At 39.2% G+C, this 18,990-nt stretch overlaps 1 protein-coding gene across 2 annotated transcripts; it reads left to right on the forward strand.

Annotated features, from left to right (window-relative positions):
- The first annotated feature begins 25 nt into the window (after positions 1-25).
- PRMT7 (protein arginine methyltransferase 7) lies at positions 26-16,692 on the forward strand. Of its 2 annotated transcripts, none has more exons than XM_040075059.1 (18): positions 26-122; positions 623-798; positions 1,554-1,590; positions 2,896-3,045; positions 3,595-3,703; positions 4,421-4,533; positions 5,740-5,981; positions 6,139-6,316; positions 7,388-7,515; positions 8,296-8,455; positions 8,865-8,948; positions 9,972-10,019; positions 10,823-10,912; positions 11,539-11,700; positions 14,035-14,109; positions 14,512-14,672; positions 15,830-15,926; positions 16,478-16,692. In XM_040075059.1, the coding sequence occupies exons 2-18, from the start codon at positions 704-706 to the stop codon at positions 16,631-16,633; spliced, it is 2,085 nt and encodes a 694-aa protein (XP_039930993.1). In that variant the 5' UTR covers positions 26-122; positions 623-703; the 3' UTR covers positions 16,634-16,692. The 2 variants fall into 2 exon arrangements, with proteins under 2 accessions (XP_039930993.1, XP_039930994.1); XM_040075060.2 differs by lacking the exon at positions 26-122 and adding an exon at positions 246-454.
- The last annotated feature ends 2,298 nt before the right edge of the window (positions 16,693-18,990 follow it).

An 18,990-nucleotide genomic window follows, 5' to 3' on the forward strand; every position in this document is an offset into this window, starting at 1 on the left:
CGGCCGCGCTGCACCGCCCCAGCGCGGGGCTCGCCGGGCCGGCGGAGCGGGAGCGGCATCGGGAGCGGCCGCGGCGGCGGGGAGGGCCCGGCGTGCTCGGAAGGGCACGCGCGGTGTCCGGGGTAGGCACGCGCGGCTTGCGGAGCTGCGGCCTGGGGCTGTGAGGAGGGCCGAGCCCGCGGCTCCTCGGGCCCGCCCCGCTGGTCCGGGCAGGGGATGGCGGAGAACGTTGTGGCCGTGCCCCATCGCAGCTCGTTCCTGAGGCCTGTGGCGGTCCCGGCGCGGGGTTTGCGGGCTGTGGGGACTCAGGGACAGGGGCCGCCGCCGGCCCGACCTGCTCACTCTCGGGATGTTCTTCCATGAGGATTCACTGCTGTCTTGGTTTATTTTCTGCGCTGAGTTCTAGGGCTTGCACCTAGATGAACGTCAGGGTCTCCTTTCAGTCTAGGACTAGGTGACAGATTTTAGTTTTTAAACGTCCTTATGAAAAAAGCATAAAGTGGTCAGCAGTACTTCTGGCCTAGGCAGTTGTAGTGGGGGAAATGTACAAGAACTAACTGTTCTTGTACATAACTGTTGTGTTTACTAAAAGTTTTATGGTTGTTTTGGGTTTTTCTCACAGCCGATATTTGGTGCATAATATCGAAGTGAAAGCGAAGCTGCATACAATACATAAATAATACAATACAAATTGAGATTCATCATGAAGACCTTTTGTGGAAGAGCCAATCCAACCACTGGTTCGATGGAGTGGTTAGAAGAGGGTGAGGACTATGACTACCACCAGGAGATTGCAAGGTATGCTTAGAAACATAGCTTGTTCATTAAAGGACAATGAAAAATGAGCAAATCCAGCCTTTTTTAAATGGCAGTTTGGGAGGGTCTTTGTAGAAGTTCGAAGGGCATAAAGTGAGCAGACTGTAGAATAGTCTAAATGTCAGTAAATGTGCCCAGTGGTGTACAGGGCAGAGCTGTCAATGGAGAATTTTGTAAACCAATCTCTTAAGTAGTTTCCTTCTAAATTTTTTAAAATGTTTTCTGTGGGGCTGATCCTACAGTGACTGAGTTGGGACAAAATGCATTGACTAAATTTTTTAAGTGCCAGTGCCACATGTAACTGCCAGTTGTCTGTTCCTGTTCTAGCTTTTAAAGAGCTTAGTGTAATAGCCAGAGTAGGTGGGAAGGTAAATTTTGGGGGTATTTTTGGGTACTGCAACCCGTGAAGAAATGGGAACCAAAGAAGTTTAAGTCTTGGTAAAAAGCAGTCTGCCTTTCATTGCTCTGTATGACTCTCCATCTGTCTCAGGTGCTACCTCAGAGCTGTTTGTCCATAGGTCTGTACCTGGGTCCATCGCTGTGGAGGGGATTTGTGCCAGCGGTTCAGGAGTTGATTTATATGCTGATGGCCAGATCACTGAAATTGAATTATTCCTTAGATTTGAGGAACACTTTAGGTCCTCCAGGAGTGTGTCAGTTGTTTGGGCATTTATGGGCCACGGGGACCAGTTGCTTTGCAGAATGGAGTATTTTAATTGGAATATTTTTAATTGCAGGTCACGCTATGCTGATATGCTTCACGATAAGGACAGAGTGAGTATAGAAGCAAAACCCTTTTGAATGGTGGGAAAAGAGCCGTTGCATTTCTCCTGAATAGCTGTCACTGTGTGATTATATGGGTTTCTCTGAGAGATTATAAATGATCACATTTTTGTACTCTCTATGGTACCAGACCTTAGATCAACAGATGCCTTCTTACATCTGACTTTAGTGTTCTATTGTTTACTGCAGAGCATTTTTATATTCAGTAGCTGATTTTGCTGTTCTGTGTTTAACATTTTTGACAGAGAGCTCATTAGATGGAAATTTCAAAGGCTGTAGAAGTGAAGCTGGGTTTCTTAGTTTTTATAGGAATGTAAGTAAAGTCTGTTCTTCTGTGGTATTTCTACCACATGTACAGGCATGATGAAGTCTGGAGTGAATAGTTCAAATGTTCATTTTCCTCTAGCCATTAAGTCAACCATCCATCAATAACGTTTTGAAGGATTTTTGTGGTGCTTCCACGATGAGTCTTGAATTCATATTGAATTAAAACATGTCAGTGGGATCAGGCATTTAATAAGCTGTGTAGAGGCAGCAGGTTGTGTCTGAGTGATTAAAACAACTACTGGAATTACATATATCAAAGTTGTTGACCAGAATTGTTCAGAAAGGGATCTAGCAGGCTTTCCAAATGTGTAATGTTCAAAGATTGTGTATTCTTTGGAGAGGCTTGATAAATCATTTAGTAAGGAATGTCTTACAGTAGGTTGTTACAAAGGAAATATAAGCATATATATCAATCTGTATCTAGTGCCTGACAGCATTTGTTTTTTTCCTGCTGTTGATGCTGGTGTGCTTGTAGCTCCATTTAATGGCCTGTAACCAAAACCCAGGATCTACTGGTTAATTCTCCTGCATGAACCTTTTTTGGTAGATGAAGAGAAGAATCTAAACCAAGATATTTTAGCTCTTGTACTGCCTCAGGGAGAATATGACAATTTGAGTGGTCCTGCGGGGTAAAATGAATCAGAAAACCTGTAGGACCTCCCATGGATCTGATTATTATTTGCTCAGGAAAATACATCACATTTAGAAATCATACATATGTTATGAATAGCTGATTGACCAATGGTAATATGAACATTGTGATAAATATTGATGTACTTTAAACAGACTGATCCTGCCAGATACAGTTGTTATTGCTGAAGATGGTTTTGATGTGATTGTTTGGCATAAAGAGTATCTGTAGGCCTTTTTCTGGTTATAAACTCACAATCAAAGAATGTAAGATTTCTACGCAAAAATTAAAACCATAAATGGATGAAAGGTTGCTGATTTTTTTTTTCTTTTCCACAGAATGTGAAATACTACCAAGGTATTCGTGCTGCAGTAAGCAGAGTAAAAGAGAGAGGTGAGAAAGCAATTGTGCTGGACATAGGGACTGGCACAGGACTCCTGTCCATGATGGCAGCTTCAGCTGGGGCAGATTTCTGCTATGCCATTGAGGTGAGCGTTTCTTAGGGGTTGCACATGTTCAACATGTTCTTTATGCTGCTCTTATTTTCAGGCTATGTTAATATGTTATCTCTGTTACTTTTGTTTTGAATGAAACAGAAATTCTCTTCACAATTACACTGTTAATGCAGCAGGTTTTTGGCATACTTCAGTGACTATTTCAGTGCTGGTTGTTTTGGTTTCATTGACATGTCATGATCACATGTAAGTCTTCAGGGGCTTCTGTTGATGTATGTATATATATATCTTTATTTTAACAAAGAAATGAGTTTAACGTAAATGCTACAATATTAATGTGTATTCTTGTGTTTCAAAAGTTAAATTGGAGTAGCTTTTGGAGGCAGCTGATTACCAGTGGAGCTTTGAATTTTTCAAGTGAGGCTTGTTTACTTGTTTCATAGTAGTGAACTTCAAACATAGGAAAAGATACAGAAGATGTTATTTTTTTTCAAAACTAAATATATTGCATTTTGTGTTGGTGCCCTTCCATGTTTGAAAGCTGACTTGAGGGGCATTTTGTTATACTCTTGCTGTTCACAGGTGTTTAAGCCTATGGCTAATGCTGCTGTGAAGATAGTGGAGAAAAATGGTTTTTCAGACAAGATCAAAATAATCAACAAGCATTCCACTGAAGTCACAGTTGGCCCAGGTGAGGAAAATAGGCTAGGCTTAAAAAAATTGACAAGTACCTGAAAACCACAGAGGAATATGTCTTAATCTTATTTCTTATATATTTTTTAATTAAAACAAGGGCTTTGAGAACAGTGAGGGAGCCGGGAGGGTTCAGTTTGGAGAAGAGGAGGCTCATGGGAGACCTTATCTCTACAACTGCCTGAAAGGAGGTTGTAGTCAGGTGATGGTTGGCCTCTTCTCCCAGGTGACAAGTGACAGGATGACAGGATATGCCTCAAGTTGTGCCAGGAAGGGTTTGGATTGGAGATTAGGAATATTTTTTTTTTCACAGAAAGGGTTGTAAAGCATTGAAAAGGCTGCCTAGGGAAAGGGTGGAGTCACCATCCCTGGAAGTGTTCAAAAACATGTGGATATGGCACTTGAGGACTTGGTTTGGTGGTGAACGTGGTGATGGTGCTGGGTTAGTGGTTGGACTTGATCTTAAAGGTCTTCTCCAACCTTAAGGATTCTATGATACTCCACATTCTAGAAAGCAGCACTGGGAATCTACTTTGAAAAAAAGTGTTCTAGTAATATCTCAGTACCATTGTATTTCAAATGGAAAATAATTTCCAGTCTTCAGCAGACTCTCTAACAGAAGTAAGTTTTTTGATTACTTGTGTATTCAGGACAGCATCTTCTTGAAAGACTTAGATAAAGATTTAGCATTACAGTATTAATTTGTGTCTTTTAGATGGAGATATGCAGTGTCGGGCAAACATCCTGGTAACAGAATTATTTGATACAGAGCTGATTGGAGAAGGAGCTTTACCAACCTATGAGCATGCACACAAATATCTTGTACAGGTAAGAAAATAGGAAGTGTGTCACATCTATCAGTAGAGAAATTCTTCTGCCTTTTTTTGAAGTAGGATAGAGATTATACAGAATTTAGGCTTCTGTATCCCTTGGTAAATACACCATCAGCTCTGCTAGTTCCTTATTCAGTCAATATTTTACTAGAATAATTTCATTCCTAGAATAAAGCTATTTGAGTTCATATTGTAAATCACAGGCTCTGAAATTACACCTAGGTGCTTTGTGTTGAAACCAATAACTTGCTGGTTAACAAATGTCTTTCAGAAAGGCATCCAGTTCTGATCTGAAGATCTCCTTAATAACAACTTTGTCCCAAGATGTTTTAAAAAATTCTAAATTTGATGAGCTTCACCTCCCAGGCGTTGGTTCATTTTTGGTTGTTTCTTTTTTCCTATTGTGCTCTTACTACTCTATATGCATTTTACATGTGAAAACATTTTAAATGCTGTATTTAAACAATATCTCTTTTTTTGGACTTAAAATCTATGGGTATAAATTTTAGGGCTTTCTCTTTTATGTTTTCTAATATTTTCTCTTCATTAAAATGTGGATGGCAGAACTTTATTTAGGTTTCCAGGTTTCCATTCATCAGTTTAAAAGACACCACATAAAGACAGTAGCACTCCTTAATTTTGTACTGCTCTCCATATTGAACTCTAAATTGAAATTAGCCTCTTTTTCTGTAAAAGTATTGTTTTGGACATGCTTGGCTCTTATTTCATGGTGGGATTTTTACGACAACTTGTATGTTTTCCGCTCTTTAAACGTGGATACAGAGTTGTCCTTGCATAAATATTTGAGCCATTATTTTTCTCATTGCAATCAGCAATTCCCTTTTATTGTTGATAGTTTAGTAGTTTTCTGCCTTGAGAAGCTCAGGCTAGATCTCTTATTTCGGAACAAGAATGGAAATGCAAGTTTCACTGAGGCTAGTAAACTGATAATGTTGAATGGTTAATGAAGTGATCTGGCCTTGCTGAACCACACTGAACAGGATGGATACATGTATTCTGTTTCGCAGAGAGACAAATGGCTCTGATGTTACAAAAGTTTCTAAAATAACTTGTATTTCAGATTTCAGAGCTCCCAGTCCAACTTTTCTTTAAATGGGTTTACATTTCAATTGATTTAATTCTCACTGATGTTAATAAGTCAGACTTGTTGAGTGTGTTTACCCTTGTTTTGAACACTCAGGAAGGATGTGAGGCAGTGCCTCACAGGGCAAGAGTGTATGTCCAGTTAGTGGAATCCAGAAGAATGTGGTCCTGGAAGAAACTGTTTCCTGTTCATGTTGAAGCAGAGGATGGTGAAAAAATTCTTGTTCCACCGTCAGAAATGGAGAACTGTCCAGGTGTTCCTTCTGTTTGTGATATCCAACTGAACCAGATGCCTTCAAGTGACTTCAGTATCCTCAGTGATGTGGTGACAATGTTCAGGTAAGGGAGACATTGTTTTGTTCAAAACAAAGTTATCCTGTTGTGCCTTTCATATAAACTGCATTCAGCTTAAGAGACTGGTGAGAATTTTTGAAGAATTCTCTTTTTACAATTTTCTTCTGTCATTTCTTTTTACAATTTTCATGCTTTCCTGCAGTGTGGATTTCAGTAAGCCAGTACAGAGTGCTTCTACCTACTATAGAGTGCAGCTGGAGCCTGTGAAATCTGGCAAGGCACAAATTGTGCTTTCCTGGTGGGATATTGACATGGACCCCTCTGGGATGATAAATTGCACAATGGCTCCCTACTGGGTAAAACCCACTTCTGCTTTGCAGGTAAAATACTGAGCCTTCAGATCCCATTGTCAGATGGCTGAGCAGCTCTTTGGAGTTCTGGGGGGTTAAAGCAGCTCTGCCTTAAATTGCTGGGGAACTTTGCTAATATTTAACGGTTTGGAAGATGCTAAATGAGCAAATTGTAGAAATTTTTGCCGTGATGTGTGTCCATTTTAGGTTTTTTTTAATGTTAAATGTTAAGAGTAATCTTTCATGTAAAGCTTGAAGACTGAAGCTGTCTTCCAGATGTTGTTATTTCTTTTATGTTCAAGAAATAAAGATTTCCATATCTTTTTCCTTAACTAGTCTCTATCCCTGGTTAAAATATTAGTCTGCGGTTTGCTTCCCTGTAGTTCTTCTATTAAATTTTCAAATAAGTGTTATATTTATGGTAGTATATTTATACTCTCATTAAAAAGAGGCTGGTGCTGGATTGATATGAATTGTTACAGAAATACTATCACTATTAAGTCAAATTCCTGTTGTTTTGTGTGAATGTATTTACCAGCAGGATGAACTTAGTCAAAAGGAAGTTACAAAAGGATTGATTGTCTACACTTAGCATGTTTGAGAACAAAATTTGAAATTATCAAATTGGAGGTGTTCAGTCAGCTTAGAATGACTGATCAGCATAGGATATTTGCAGTGCAAAACCCAGCTTTTTGAAACACAAAATAGTTGTGCTGTGATCAGAGTGGCACTAAGTGACAATTCTAGGTGCATGAGGCTGTCAGCAGTTCAATACAAGTTTCTAACACAAGTGAACTTTGGAGATGAAACAGCATTAATAAATGCAAAGCAGTTTGGGGTTGTTTTTCATTTGGTTGAAGTAGAAGCTTGGCCAGTGAGCAAGCCAATGGCCTCGGGCTTATACTGTTGCAAAAATGAACATTATTCAGTATGGGGTATTGGTCTTTATTCAGCCTTGCTAACTTGAACAAGATTCTTTAAATCAATCATGCATTTTCAAAGTTATGCCCATTCTTCCTAATTGATTTCCTACTATTTGTTCACTTTCCATTTGCTATTTATGAGTGAATTCCTAAGGTTTTGTGTATCAACCCTTTTCAGTGGAGAGATCACTGGATGCAGTGTGTTTACTTTCTTCCACGTGAGGAGCCAGTTCTGCAGGGTGAGAAGCTGTACCTGACTGCTTGTCGTGACGAGTACTCTGTGTGGTACAACCTGCAGAAAGCCAGGTAACAATCTGTGTGTGAAAAAGGCTGCTGTCTTACTCCGAGCTGGAGTATTTGCTACTCTTTGAGCATCTCCTTTTGTAGAAGAGCAAGTTAAGAACCTAAAGAGTAGAAAAATATTAAAGGCTGCTTCATGGGCAATGCACAGGTGGAAAATACACATTATTCATAAAAACTCAGTTGGACTGCAAGCTCCTGCCTCATACCTGGTTGCATTCTCTGACAAAGCAGCATAAAACATTCATGGTTGATTCCTGGGAATCCTAAAATACAGCACAGCTGAAGTGGCATGCAGGTAAAATGAAATAATTGCCATTCTATTTTCTGTTTTCCTTGTCAGCACTGTCTTTTGGAGATTACTGCCTTTTGCTCAGATAAAAAGAGCCTAGTCATGTTGGTTGTTATGGCAATAGCAGCAAACATTTTTAAAACCGATGCTAGCTTTAAAATGTCAGATTTTGCTGTGCCTTTTTTAGGAATCCAAAATCCAAGCAAGTAACTTTGCTGAAAGGGCAAAGCCCAAAGTACCTAACCATCACAGTTAGTGGGAAAGTAGGGGATGGCTCTTGATTTTGTCTGTAAAAGAAGGTGAAAATTCTTTTTGACCTCTCTTCATTTGGCAGTGCAGGTTACAGAAATGTCTCTGGAGAGCCAGTAACTTCTAAGAAGTGACAGCAGAGTTTGTATTCATTACTGTGCATATCAGCCAAAACGCATAAATGTGCCTGTTTGCAAAAACGTGTTACTGATGCTGTAGTGATCCTACATTGAATTTCTTTACAGAGAAGGGGAGAATAAAGCAGATGGAGAGGAGCATAAAGCAGATGTTCGTGTGGAGAGTCCTGTCTGTCGGTGTCGTGCTCATCTGCTCTGGAACAGGCCCCGCTTTGGGGAGCTGAATGATCAGAACCGAACACGCCAATACATCAAGTCCTTGAGGAAAGTGAGTGCTTGTTGCCTGCAGGTTTTATTGGCTTCTCTGATGGATGCACATACTGGTTTATTTGCAGTAATTATTTGTGGAATTTGTTTTTCCCCTGCAAAGGACTTTGCTCACACAGCGTATTTTTCTTCCATCAGCAGATGGAAGTTATACTCTTGTCTTGAAAACTTTAGTATTAAATTCTTAAATGGTAAGCAGCCATTTTTGCATAGAATTTGTAGCAGCTCTGTGTGTTTGTTAGATATAGTATTGGTAGTTGAATAAAGACATCCAATACATTTTTGAGCAAACTTTTTGAGACCTAAGCCAAGCGCATTACATGAGAATTTTTTTACCATTATTTGATGTGAAAGTGTGGAAAACTTTTCCTTCTAGAATAAGAATAACAATGACTATTTGTTTTCTCTAGGTTCTGAAAACAGATAGTGTTTGCCTTTGTATCAGTGATGGCAGTCTGCTGTCTGTGCTGGCTCACTATCTTGGAGCAAAGCAGGTACTTTGTCCTGTTTTTCAGATCTTTGCATTATAGCTTGGTATTTTTCTCTCACATAGTTCATTTCCAGCTCTTTATTAAACTATTTGCAGTGCCTCTTCAGGGACAAGTGAGGAATAGGCTCACACTGTGTTGAAGGGGAGGTTAAATTCATCTCTGGTCAAGCTGAAGTCTAGGAAGATAATAATTACCAGATTTGACATTTACCAGTGTGTAGTTTAGAGGGAAAGTGCTGTTCCTCATTCCCCACTGCTTCCTGTTTACCATCTTGAATCTTGTCTGTTGGAAACACTCTTTCTATGGGCCTAAGTATCTAGCAAGATATCTTTATTTTATGTTTGCAATTCCATAATTACATTTATTACTTAGTCTTGAGTGAAAGATCTCTAAGAGCCAGGTAGGAAGCAGTAAGAGTACTGGGTCTGTGTAACTGAGAGCTGCCTGGCTGTCTCACATATATAAATGACCTCCTTGATGGGGACCTCTTAAAACGAAAATCTGTTCGAGTTGAACTGAATATCTGGGAATGTGTAATGTCATATAATCTTGAGGAATGTAGCATATTGCCTAACAATTCATCAATTTTGGATAAAAACGATTTTTTTTTTTTTACTGCAAGAGGCTTCTGAGCACTTTCCAGCTGATACAGTCAGGTCACGTTAAGCAGTATTTACAGTTTGGCACACTGGTAATATGCTTGCATTTGTTCATGAGGAAATGAAGGCTTAGAACAAATGTTAATAGGCTGTGTGCAGTTTAAAAGTGGAAAATAAATATTTGCATTCTCTTGGGTTGGGTTTTTTTTTCCTTTCTTGTATAGCTGTGAAAACAGAATTATTTAGCCTGTAGTTTTAGGGAGTGTTTTGTTGTTAAAAAGGTTCATTATAGTGGGCTCTGGAATAGATGCATGGTTCTTACGAACTGTGCTCACTAGAGCATCAAAGTGTTCCTTCATTCTTCAGTTACGTATTCTTTTAATTAAGAATTATAAAGTTAGTTTGACTAGCTGTGTATTTTCATTAGGTGTTTACGTTAGAAAACTCTGGTGTGTCCTGTTCTGTCATGGAAAAAGTGAGTATTCTCCATTTTCTATTAAAGCTGGATCTCTCCTTGGTTTGTCTGCTTGAGCTGCTGCTCTGCTGCTGCCCTTGCTTTGGTGGTTAAAGCCAGGCTGTTATTTCTGAGCATTAGTGAGAGCATCCCAAAGTTTGCACCAGTCTCACCTGGCAAGCAGCATCCAGCAGTTCTGTTTGCAGTGAGGCAGGTTGGGAGTGCCTGCTCTGCTGTCTGCTCTGCCTTGGGAAGGGCACAGGAGGCTCTGCCGGTGGAGTGGAGCCTGTTCAGCAGAGGCAGCGGGTGCGTAAGGGGCTGGAAGCAGCTTCCTGGAGTCATCCTTGGGCTGTGGCTCCTTCAGTGGACACATTGTATTTGAAAGAGATCTGGCTCAGCCTTTGGCCCAGAAGTGCAGAACCAGGAATGGTGGGCAAGGGAGGACTCAAACCTGGTCTCAAAGAAAAGCCAAATATGCAGTGTATTCACAGGTGAAGAGATTCTTACCTTTCTTAATTATCCTTCTCATATGCTTCAAATTGCAAATGAATCGAGGTGAGGCGACTTATGTGTTATCTGCCTTTTTATATAGATAATTTAAAGAATACTGAGGACATGTACTTCAGCTCCATGAGTGTGACACATTGGTTCTTGGTGCATGCAGCCTTCAAGAATGGATTTCTACCCTTGTCATGAGTTATGGCAGGCAGTTTTGATAAAATTTGTCTGCTGAGGGTTTTTTTCTAATTTATTTTCGATAAAATTATTAATTTGGTCTCAACTGTGGCTTTCGATATAGTCAGCGTGTTACTTTTTGATTTTAGTTTTTTAAAGCAAATCATCTTGAAGATAAAATTAAAATAATAGAAGCACGTCCTGAGTTACTGAAGCCTTCTCATTTGGAAGATAAAAAGGTATGTTACATAAAGTTGTCCATTATACTGAATTTCAGGGGCTGGTAAGGAGCAGAAGATAAAAAACAATTGTAACCACAGTGAACTCTGTTATACCCCAAATTATATAAAATGTAATGAGTAAATGATTGACACCATGTGCTACTAAAACTAAAGGAGAGTAAAGACTGTGGGAGGGTTTTGATTTGTTTTTGAAGGGTATGACTTTCCTTGCTGCATAATTGATTGCCCCAATAGTTAAGGCAGCTTAACTGGTTCTACAAGGCCATAGCTCTGTCACAGGCCACTCAAGAAGATTGCAACCTGTTTGGAAGTAATAACATACTTCAGAATTCTAGAACTCATTACAAAGCCTTCCAAACTCAAACTGCAGTATTTTCTCACAAACTTTGTTCTGGGAAAATTCCATATAAAATGTGGTAACTAAACCCACAGAACAATGTCCAGTATGTTGTATGTGCAGTGTACAGTATTTAAATCCCTGGGGAGCAGGAGTTTTATCTAGATGATTTCACTTAATATATTGCACTGGCAGCTATTGGAAAACCTAAACAACCTAAAGAGCCCGTGTTGTGAGTTGTTGTTCTTTATTATAAAGCTTTTTATCTCTTCCCTTCTTTGCCAAGATTTCTGTCCTTGTGGGAGAGCCGTTTTTCACGACAAGTCTGTTGCCGTGGCATAACCTGTATTTCTGGTATGCCAGGACAGCTGTGAGCACTCACCTTGCCAGCAATGTCACAGTCCTGCCTCAGTCTGCTTCTTTGCATATGATGATTGTGGAGTTCCAGGTGAGATTGGTCAGATACTTACATAAATCTACCTGAAACTGAGTACTCTACAGCTTTATTGCACCTTAATGCTGTCCAATATGTTCTGTACTTACCTCCTGAGGGAAGAATGTTATCTTGAAGGGTGAATTGCTGTTTCAGCCATCTCTTGTCAGCAAATCAGCTCAAGTAATTTTGCCATTTAAAATGAAAGGGCTACATATTTTAAGATATTTATTTAGATAAGAGATTGGTGAGGCATGTGACACTTGTAGTTATTTATAAAATTAGATATTTTGTTGTATATATAATATATAAATATATGTATAAAGTAGATACTCCGCAACGTATCAGGTTTTGAAATGAGGCTTTGTAAGACTGTAGGCAAGATTCCTAATTGCACGTGGATTTTTTTTTTAACTGCCTAAGGCTGTGCACAGTTCTGAATGTGGGCACATCTTAAAAATGCTTTGAAAAGTCATCTTTCAGATATTGTACAAAGTTATAAACGTAGTTTTTTTCATTTATTGAGGACTTTGTAACAAAAGATTGTGAAGCACTTACCTACCATGAAAATAGAAATTAAGTACTTTCATCATTAATATGCAAAGTCCAGTAGCTTAAGTGAGGGAGCTCTGAAGTCTGGCATTGTGTAAATAAATGTACATACTTTAAATAAAAACGCCTATAACCTAACGAATTTTCACCTCAACACAGCCTTCAGTTTATCTGTTAAAAATGCCAGGTCTTTCTTGGAGCTTTTTCTCCCCTCTGGCTCACCAGCTGTGTAGTTTTTGTGTCTGAGCCTTCTCCCCCTTAACAGTTTCTTTATTCGAATGCTCTTTTACCTTGTTCTCTTACTTCTGCCTTTGATTTGTGCATGTGAAAATAGGTTTGTTCTTTTTCCCCTCTGGGACTAATCAACTGTGATGCGCATTTTTTCAGTTTTCTGCAAAAATGTACAGAGTTTAAATATATACTGAGTAAATAATGTAAATCTGAATCCTGTAACACGGAGCAGATATTTAAAGTAATCAGCAGTAATCAGATTGAAATAAGCAGTAAATTTTAATTCCATGCTCTCTTATCTAGAGGCTTTAATTCTCTAGAGCTCAGAGCATTTTCTAAGGAAGTAAGCATTTTTCTCTTCATGTTCTGGATGAGGAAACCAAAGCATGCAGAGTAATGACTGAAGATTATTCAGCAATCAGCAGAATGTAGAGTAACATCACCTAAGCCTCAGTTTTACACTTTCATATACAGGGTTTGTTCAGAGATGATTCCACATAAAATTTTTGGTAGAATATTTAACTTGTGTTTTGTTCCAGTAGGCCACCCCAAAGCTATTGCTTTAATTTTACATTATCTTTTTTCAGTGGTGAATCTAGATTAAAAGACTGGAATCAGTGGGATTTTAAAAATAACCTCTGCATTTGCCAGTTCTTGGTTAGACGGAGGGAACAGACGCAGTGTTGCAAGGTCTTCTGCAGAACCTGTTCTGTAGGTTGTTCTGTCCTCTCAGGATGGATATGTCATCATGGTTAAGCAATTAGCAAAACCTGAATCCAGGAGAAAGAAACTGATGGAATTACTTCAGTTTCATCCAAAATTGCATTTAGGGAGCAGAGCATTTAGGACAGCAGCAGCCTGTGTGTTTTGGTAGTTCTGGGTGTACCATTCAGAGACTCTTGAAAGTCACTCTAGTTCATGCTGTAGTCAGGCATGAAAATTATAACAGTATTTGTTTAAATGTACAGCAGTCCTGCTGCCAGCTTGTAAAGCAGGAGCATCTCAGATTAAGTGTGACAATGGACAGGTAATAAAATGTATATATCCACAGCTAATGAGTGTTTGTGTTCTAGTAAGAGACCATTAATGAGGTCTAAGAAGAGGCAAATGTTGAACTGAGTCAGTGTCCAGTGGGTTTTTAAAGTCAGTGAGAAGCGTGGTACGAAGTGGCTAAAATGATCCCACTCCACTTTGTGGGGCTAAAGGGAAGTGTGGTTCTCTGCTAGGCTGTGAGATGTTTGATACTACTGGGAGCACTTACCTGTGCTGGATAGTGAAAGTAGAGGGGCTGTAAGGATTAGATCTTGGCAAATCCATACCTGCACTAAAGTAAGCCACACACAGAAACTGTAAGAAAAGTTCTTTAGAGTTGAAAACAGTAATTAAAGAATTAGCCAACTTAAAAAAACCCCTTTTCCTAGAATTATCATCTGATTCTTGCAGTAGTTGTAATGGTTTAGCAATAGTATCTGGCTTGCTATTGAATGTCTAAGCTGCAGCTAAAATTATTTCAAGATTTCCTGTTTCCTTTAATAAAATCGAACAAAATCCTGTTGTTTTTTATAGGATTTATGGAGAATCCGGAGTCCTTGTGGCACCTGTGAAGGTTTTGATGTCCAGACTATGGATGATATGATTAAAGTAAGAAAAATAATTTCAGCACAAGTCTTAGCAAAACAAAAATTCAGTTTGTCTTAATAAAGCATTTAGTGACTGTTGAAATACTTGTGTATTAGGCAGAGCACCATTGTTTGAGATTGTTTCTAGAGCTCTGCTCTAGATTAATTGTGGAGGAGTGCAGACAATTATAGAGTGGAATTCATCTTGAGGGAGAAAAAAATTTCAGTGCATTGTATTTTGAAAGTGCCCATTTCTGTTTCAGGGCTGAGGACCCTAGTCACAGCATTTGTTTTTATGCATGTAGGACATTTTCTCCCTTGTGCCTAAGAAGTGCAGTTGTGCCCTCTTGCAGCTTTATTGCTTAAATACTCTGGGTTTGCATTTCTGTTGTTTTCAGTTAATTTTATTCCTTCCTTTCTTCAGGATTCTCTGAATTTTAGGGAATCCAAGGAAGCGGAACCTCACCCGCTATGGGAATATCCCTGCAAGTCACTCTCAGATCCACAGGAAGTTTTGACATTTGACTTCACAAAGCCTGTACCACAGCACTGTCTGAGCACAGAGGGCTCTGTAAAGCTCTTACGGTCAGTTTTCTCTGCAGTAAATACTCCTGTCATTGTCTGTTTCTTTACCTCCTATTCAAGCTCTTTAGAGGAGTTGAGGTTAGAGCTCCTCTAAGTGTGTTACGCTTAACTGGTGCAAATGTACTTGGCACTGTTTAATAATGTGACCTAAGAATGTGGAAGTTGCTCTGACACAAGCTTCCTGTGAGTATTCACAGTAGGCTGTAACAATAATACAGTGATACCATATTATTAGATAAGATAATATGCCTCTGTTTAAAAAAATGACATTTTACTAGTTCTCACCATGATTTAAAATTTAAATAGATTAGTTTATAGTTTAGAGAAAATAAAACATTACCCGGATGTTTTTAATGTTTTGTTTGTTGTCTACTGCTGAATTCTTGCAGAAAAAGCTTCTACTTGGCTTGTCAAATTACCATATTTAATAAATTATTATGTTTAATAGCTTTAAAATTATTGTGCTAATAGCTTTTAATGTATATGCTATTCTTCCTTCTGACTATAATCCTGGCAGTTTTTATATTTTCCCACATCTTCTGAGATACTTTCCACTATAACTGTGAATTGTACTTAATTCTGTTCAAACCTCAAATGCTGTTAGGAATTAAAAAATGAGAAAGTTTATTTTTTAACTACCTAGGGCTTACGTAGCTCGAACAATGCTGTGTTTCTCATTAAACAAAATCCAAGCTTTCATAGAGTCCAGAGCCATCTGTGTGGGGTCTCTGTGCTTTTGCAGCAGTTGTGTTTGCAGGCAGCACAGTGGCGTGACCTCTGCTTCTTGTGGAGCAGGCACTTGAAGTGCCTGTGGTAAATACTTCCTCTAAATTCAGAGTCAGTAGAAGCTGGGGTCTCTAAAGGAAGTTCTCAGCGTATGCTGTGTAATTCATGCCACGTTATTCAGTGCTGGTTAAGTGGCTGTGCTGCTGAGCAGATGTAGTTATGACATGTTCTCTTCCTTGCCTTTTTTTAGATTTCATATCTGCAAATACTTTAAAGTTTCTGCCTCCATTTACCAGCTCAGTCAGCTGTTCAGCTTTCTTTCAAGGAAGGAAGTTGTTTATGCTTTTGTAGCTCTCACTTAAACAGTAGTGCAGTGTTTAAGCTGCCAGGATTGTGTAAAGTCACAGGTTTTATCCTGCATCTCTCCCCAGGGAAGGAAAGAGCCACGGAGCAGTTCTGTGGATGGAATATCATCTTACTGCTGATATCTCTGTTAGTACAGGACTGATGCAACTGTCAAATGAAAAGGTAGATCTTCAATCTCATTTATTATGTCGAAGTCTGTAGGATGGCAGTGAGTCTCTGCTGGCTTGTGTAGTACCCCTTGTAACACTGAATACTGTGTCATCAGAATTACTAAAAATATCTGTTCATGTTTTTGTGGGGAGCAGGGGATGTACCTTAAAACGAGAGAGTCTGATTTGCATCCAGATGCTCCCTAGTTTGGGATCACATTCAGAATTTAAATAGGATCTGCTAGGTCAAAGCAGAGTTTTTTCATATAGATAACCTCGTCTCAGTTTAACAAAAGCAAAAATTTGGAGGGGAAGGAGTAAATATTTTTAGTATTCTATCTCAATATTCTTTGATCAAATCCATTTTTAAGTCAGTGACTTCAGTGTGTGGTGTAGCAGATGGTATGTCAAGTTACGTGTTCTGTAGTGGAGTGGATGGCAGTGTAAATGGTAACTGCTGATCGTTGTGTGCTCAGCTGGGAACAAGAACTCTGGCTGCATTGTTACTGTATTATAATAATATTGTAGATTTTGACTGCTTTCACTTTTAACTCTCTCCTGTAGGGAAACTGTGAATGGAATCCCCACTGCAAGCAAGCTGTTTATTTCTTCAGCTCTGTTATTGAATCAGAAATTCTGTCAGACCCTACTGCTATCACATATGCTATAACTTTTGACACAAAGACAGGAGAGATTGCCATGGATTTTAAGCTATTATAAATACTTTCCTCTTGCTCATATTCTTAAATTATAATAAACATACAGTATTTTTTTTTGTAGAGCAGAGGGTTTCTTTCATTCTGTTCAGAGAGCATACTGTTCTTTAACATACTTTTAACCTTTTGGGGTTTGTTTTCAAAATACAGTTAGTGAGGTAGAGAGGAACCATTTCTTCAGGACAGGTATTCTTGTCAGGGTTTATATACAGATATACACATGCTTTTCATCATCTATTTGGGGTTTTACATAGTGTTAAGGAGGTACAAAACAGTTGACAATAGCAGCTGTTTATTGTATGGCACATCATTGGATGAGGATGCCAGGCCTTACACTGACATTAGAGAAAAGTGAGTTAAACACCTCTATTTCTAGGCTGTGCTCTTACCACCATAAAATGGGAATTAATCTCCACATTGCACAAAAAGAAATCCCACATCAAGCTATGTATGTATATTAGTACATTTAAAAGTGAGAAGGAAACAGCTTAGCTGTTCTCAGTCTTCCCCAGGTTGTGGCTGGTTCTATGCTGAATTGGCCAGTGAATTAAACTGTGGTGCACTGATGTTCTGCTGCAGCTGATGTTCTGAGATGCTGCATTTCTGAAGAGTTCACTGCCAAAAAGTGACCAAAATCGGGAAAGCTGTGACTGGAAATTAGAAAATGTACATATTCAAATTATTGGAAGTGACAATATGATGGTAGTCTGACCAGAAACAAAAGGGGAAGAGTCATAAGGAAAAAGCAAATCGTTATGAGATATGTAATGTTCAATATATGATTAAAAATGTGGCCTTAAATTCATTCCATCAGAGGTCTAAATAATCCCTGCCAGTTTGGCTAAGTTTTATGGTGCTCTGCAGTAGCAGAGGTTTTCTTAGTTGCTCTCTAGGTCACATTGGCTGCAGTGGCGTTGTGTGAAATGAGTTCTGCTTTAGATGAACAATCAATTGGTGTATCTGCTTTGTATGTGTGACCTATTAAGGTTTTGATAGAAAATCAATGTCCTGCCAGTCCCAAATTATGTCAGCTGTGCACAGGGATAACAGTTACCAAAGCTACTCCTATTTCCTCTGAGCAGCAGCTTTAGCAAAGGGAAAGGATTACCATAAAGAATCCACGAGGAAGCAGGAGCCTCCCCTACTCTGCTTTTCTGGTCACCATGATACGTCATTCTTGTGAGTAAAAATTCATCTTTTTCCCTAATAGTGTGATCATATTTATAGACACAAGCCTTCTGAAATATTCCTAATTTTTAGATCCATTTTCCTGATGAGCAGAAGCCCTGTAGCTCCTGCTGAGGTCTGTGAATTTCACTTTTCAAAACTGCACTTTTAAGATGCTTAACTTTAGTCTGTTATCTCTTACAGACTTTTCTGGAATATATCGTTTGCTGTTCATAAAACATAAACTTGTTAAAATGCCAAAGGGAAGAAATCCACACTGATGGGAATTTGTATTTTGTTATCAGTGTTACATATGTTGAAGTTGCACGTTCCCTGAGGTGGATATTAGGGGTGGTGACTGAGGGTCATCCTTGTTAAACCCTTTTTGTGTTTTGTGTTTGAGCCCTCGGATTGTAGAGGTTCTCAGGGGTGGGTGCAGTGAAAGGGAAGGGCAGAAGCTGGATGCAGTAGCAACCATCTGCAACCTGTGTTCCCAGGGCTGAGCTGAGTGCTGTGTGATGTAAGGAAGAATATCTTCAATTTCAGTACATCTGGAGCAAAAATTGCATTGCAAAAAAAAAAATAAAACCCACCACTGGAAGGATGGAATGCTGAGCATATTTTAGCATCTATGGGTTCCTTAGAGGAGCAAAATCTGATGGATACTCTCAAGAAACCTTGTGCATGTTCTAATTCACTGTGAGTGTTGCCAACATCAGTAGTGTTTGCCGGTTTGGCTTGTGCATTTAGACAGGCACTGCAACTGCTTTAAGGATTTGGTTAAAATTGCTGGGAGCTGTTAAGTTGAGGCAAGCCCTTACCACAGGTGTGTGTAATGAGGACAATTTATTGTATGTATCAGTCTTCCTTGACTTAGATGAATTCTTCAGGTTGGGCTTAAAAACCTAATGTGATCTGTAAATTGTATGGAAAACAGCTGCTTACAGGGGGACACTGGCCATTTCTTATACATGTGTGCAAAAACAAAATAAAAGACTGCTTCTGTCTCTGTCCTCTTCCAAAGGACATTTTACTGCAGGCACACACTTTGGGGAGGAAAACCACTTTGTCAGAAAACCACATTACCCAGGAGCAGCAGTCAGCCTCCCATTTGTTCCCAGACCTGACAGAAGCATTGCAGTGATATTTTGGGCTGGAAGAGCTACTGGCTATGGGCATCTTTATAAGCAGAGC

This window comes from Hirundo rustica, chromosome 11 (assembly GCF_015227805.2).
Source record: "Hirundo rustica isolate bHirRus1 chromosome 11, bHirRus1.pri.v3, whole genome shotgun sequence".
Lineage (NCBI taxonomy): Eukaryota > Metazoa > Chordata > Aves > Passeriformes > Hirundinidae > Hirundo > Hirundo rustica.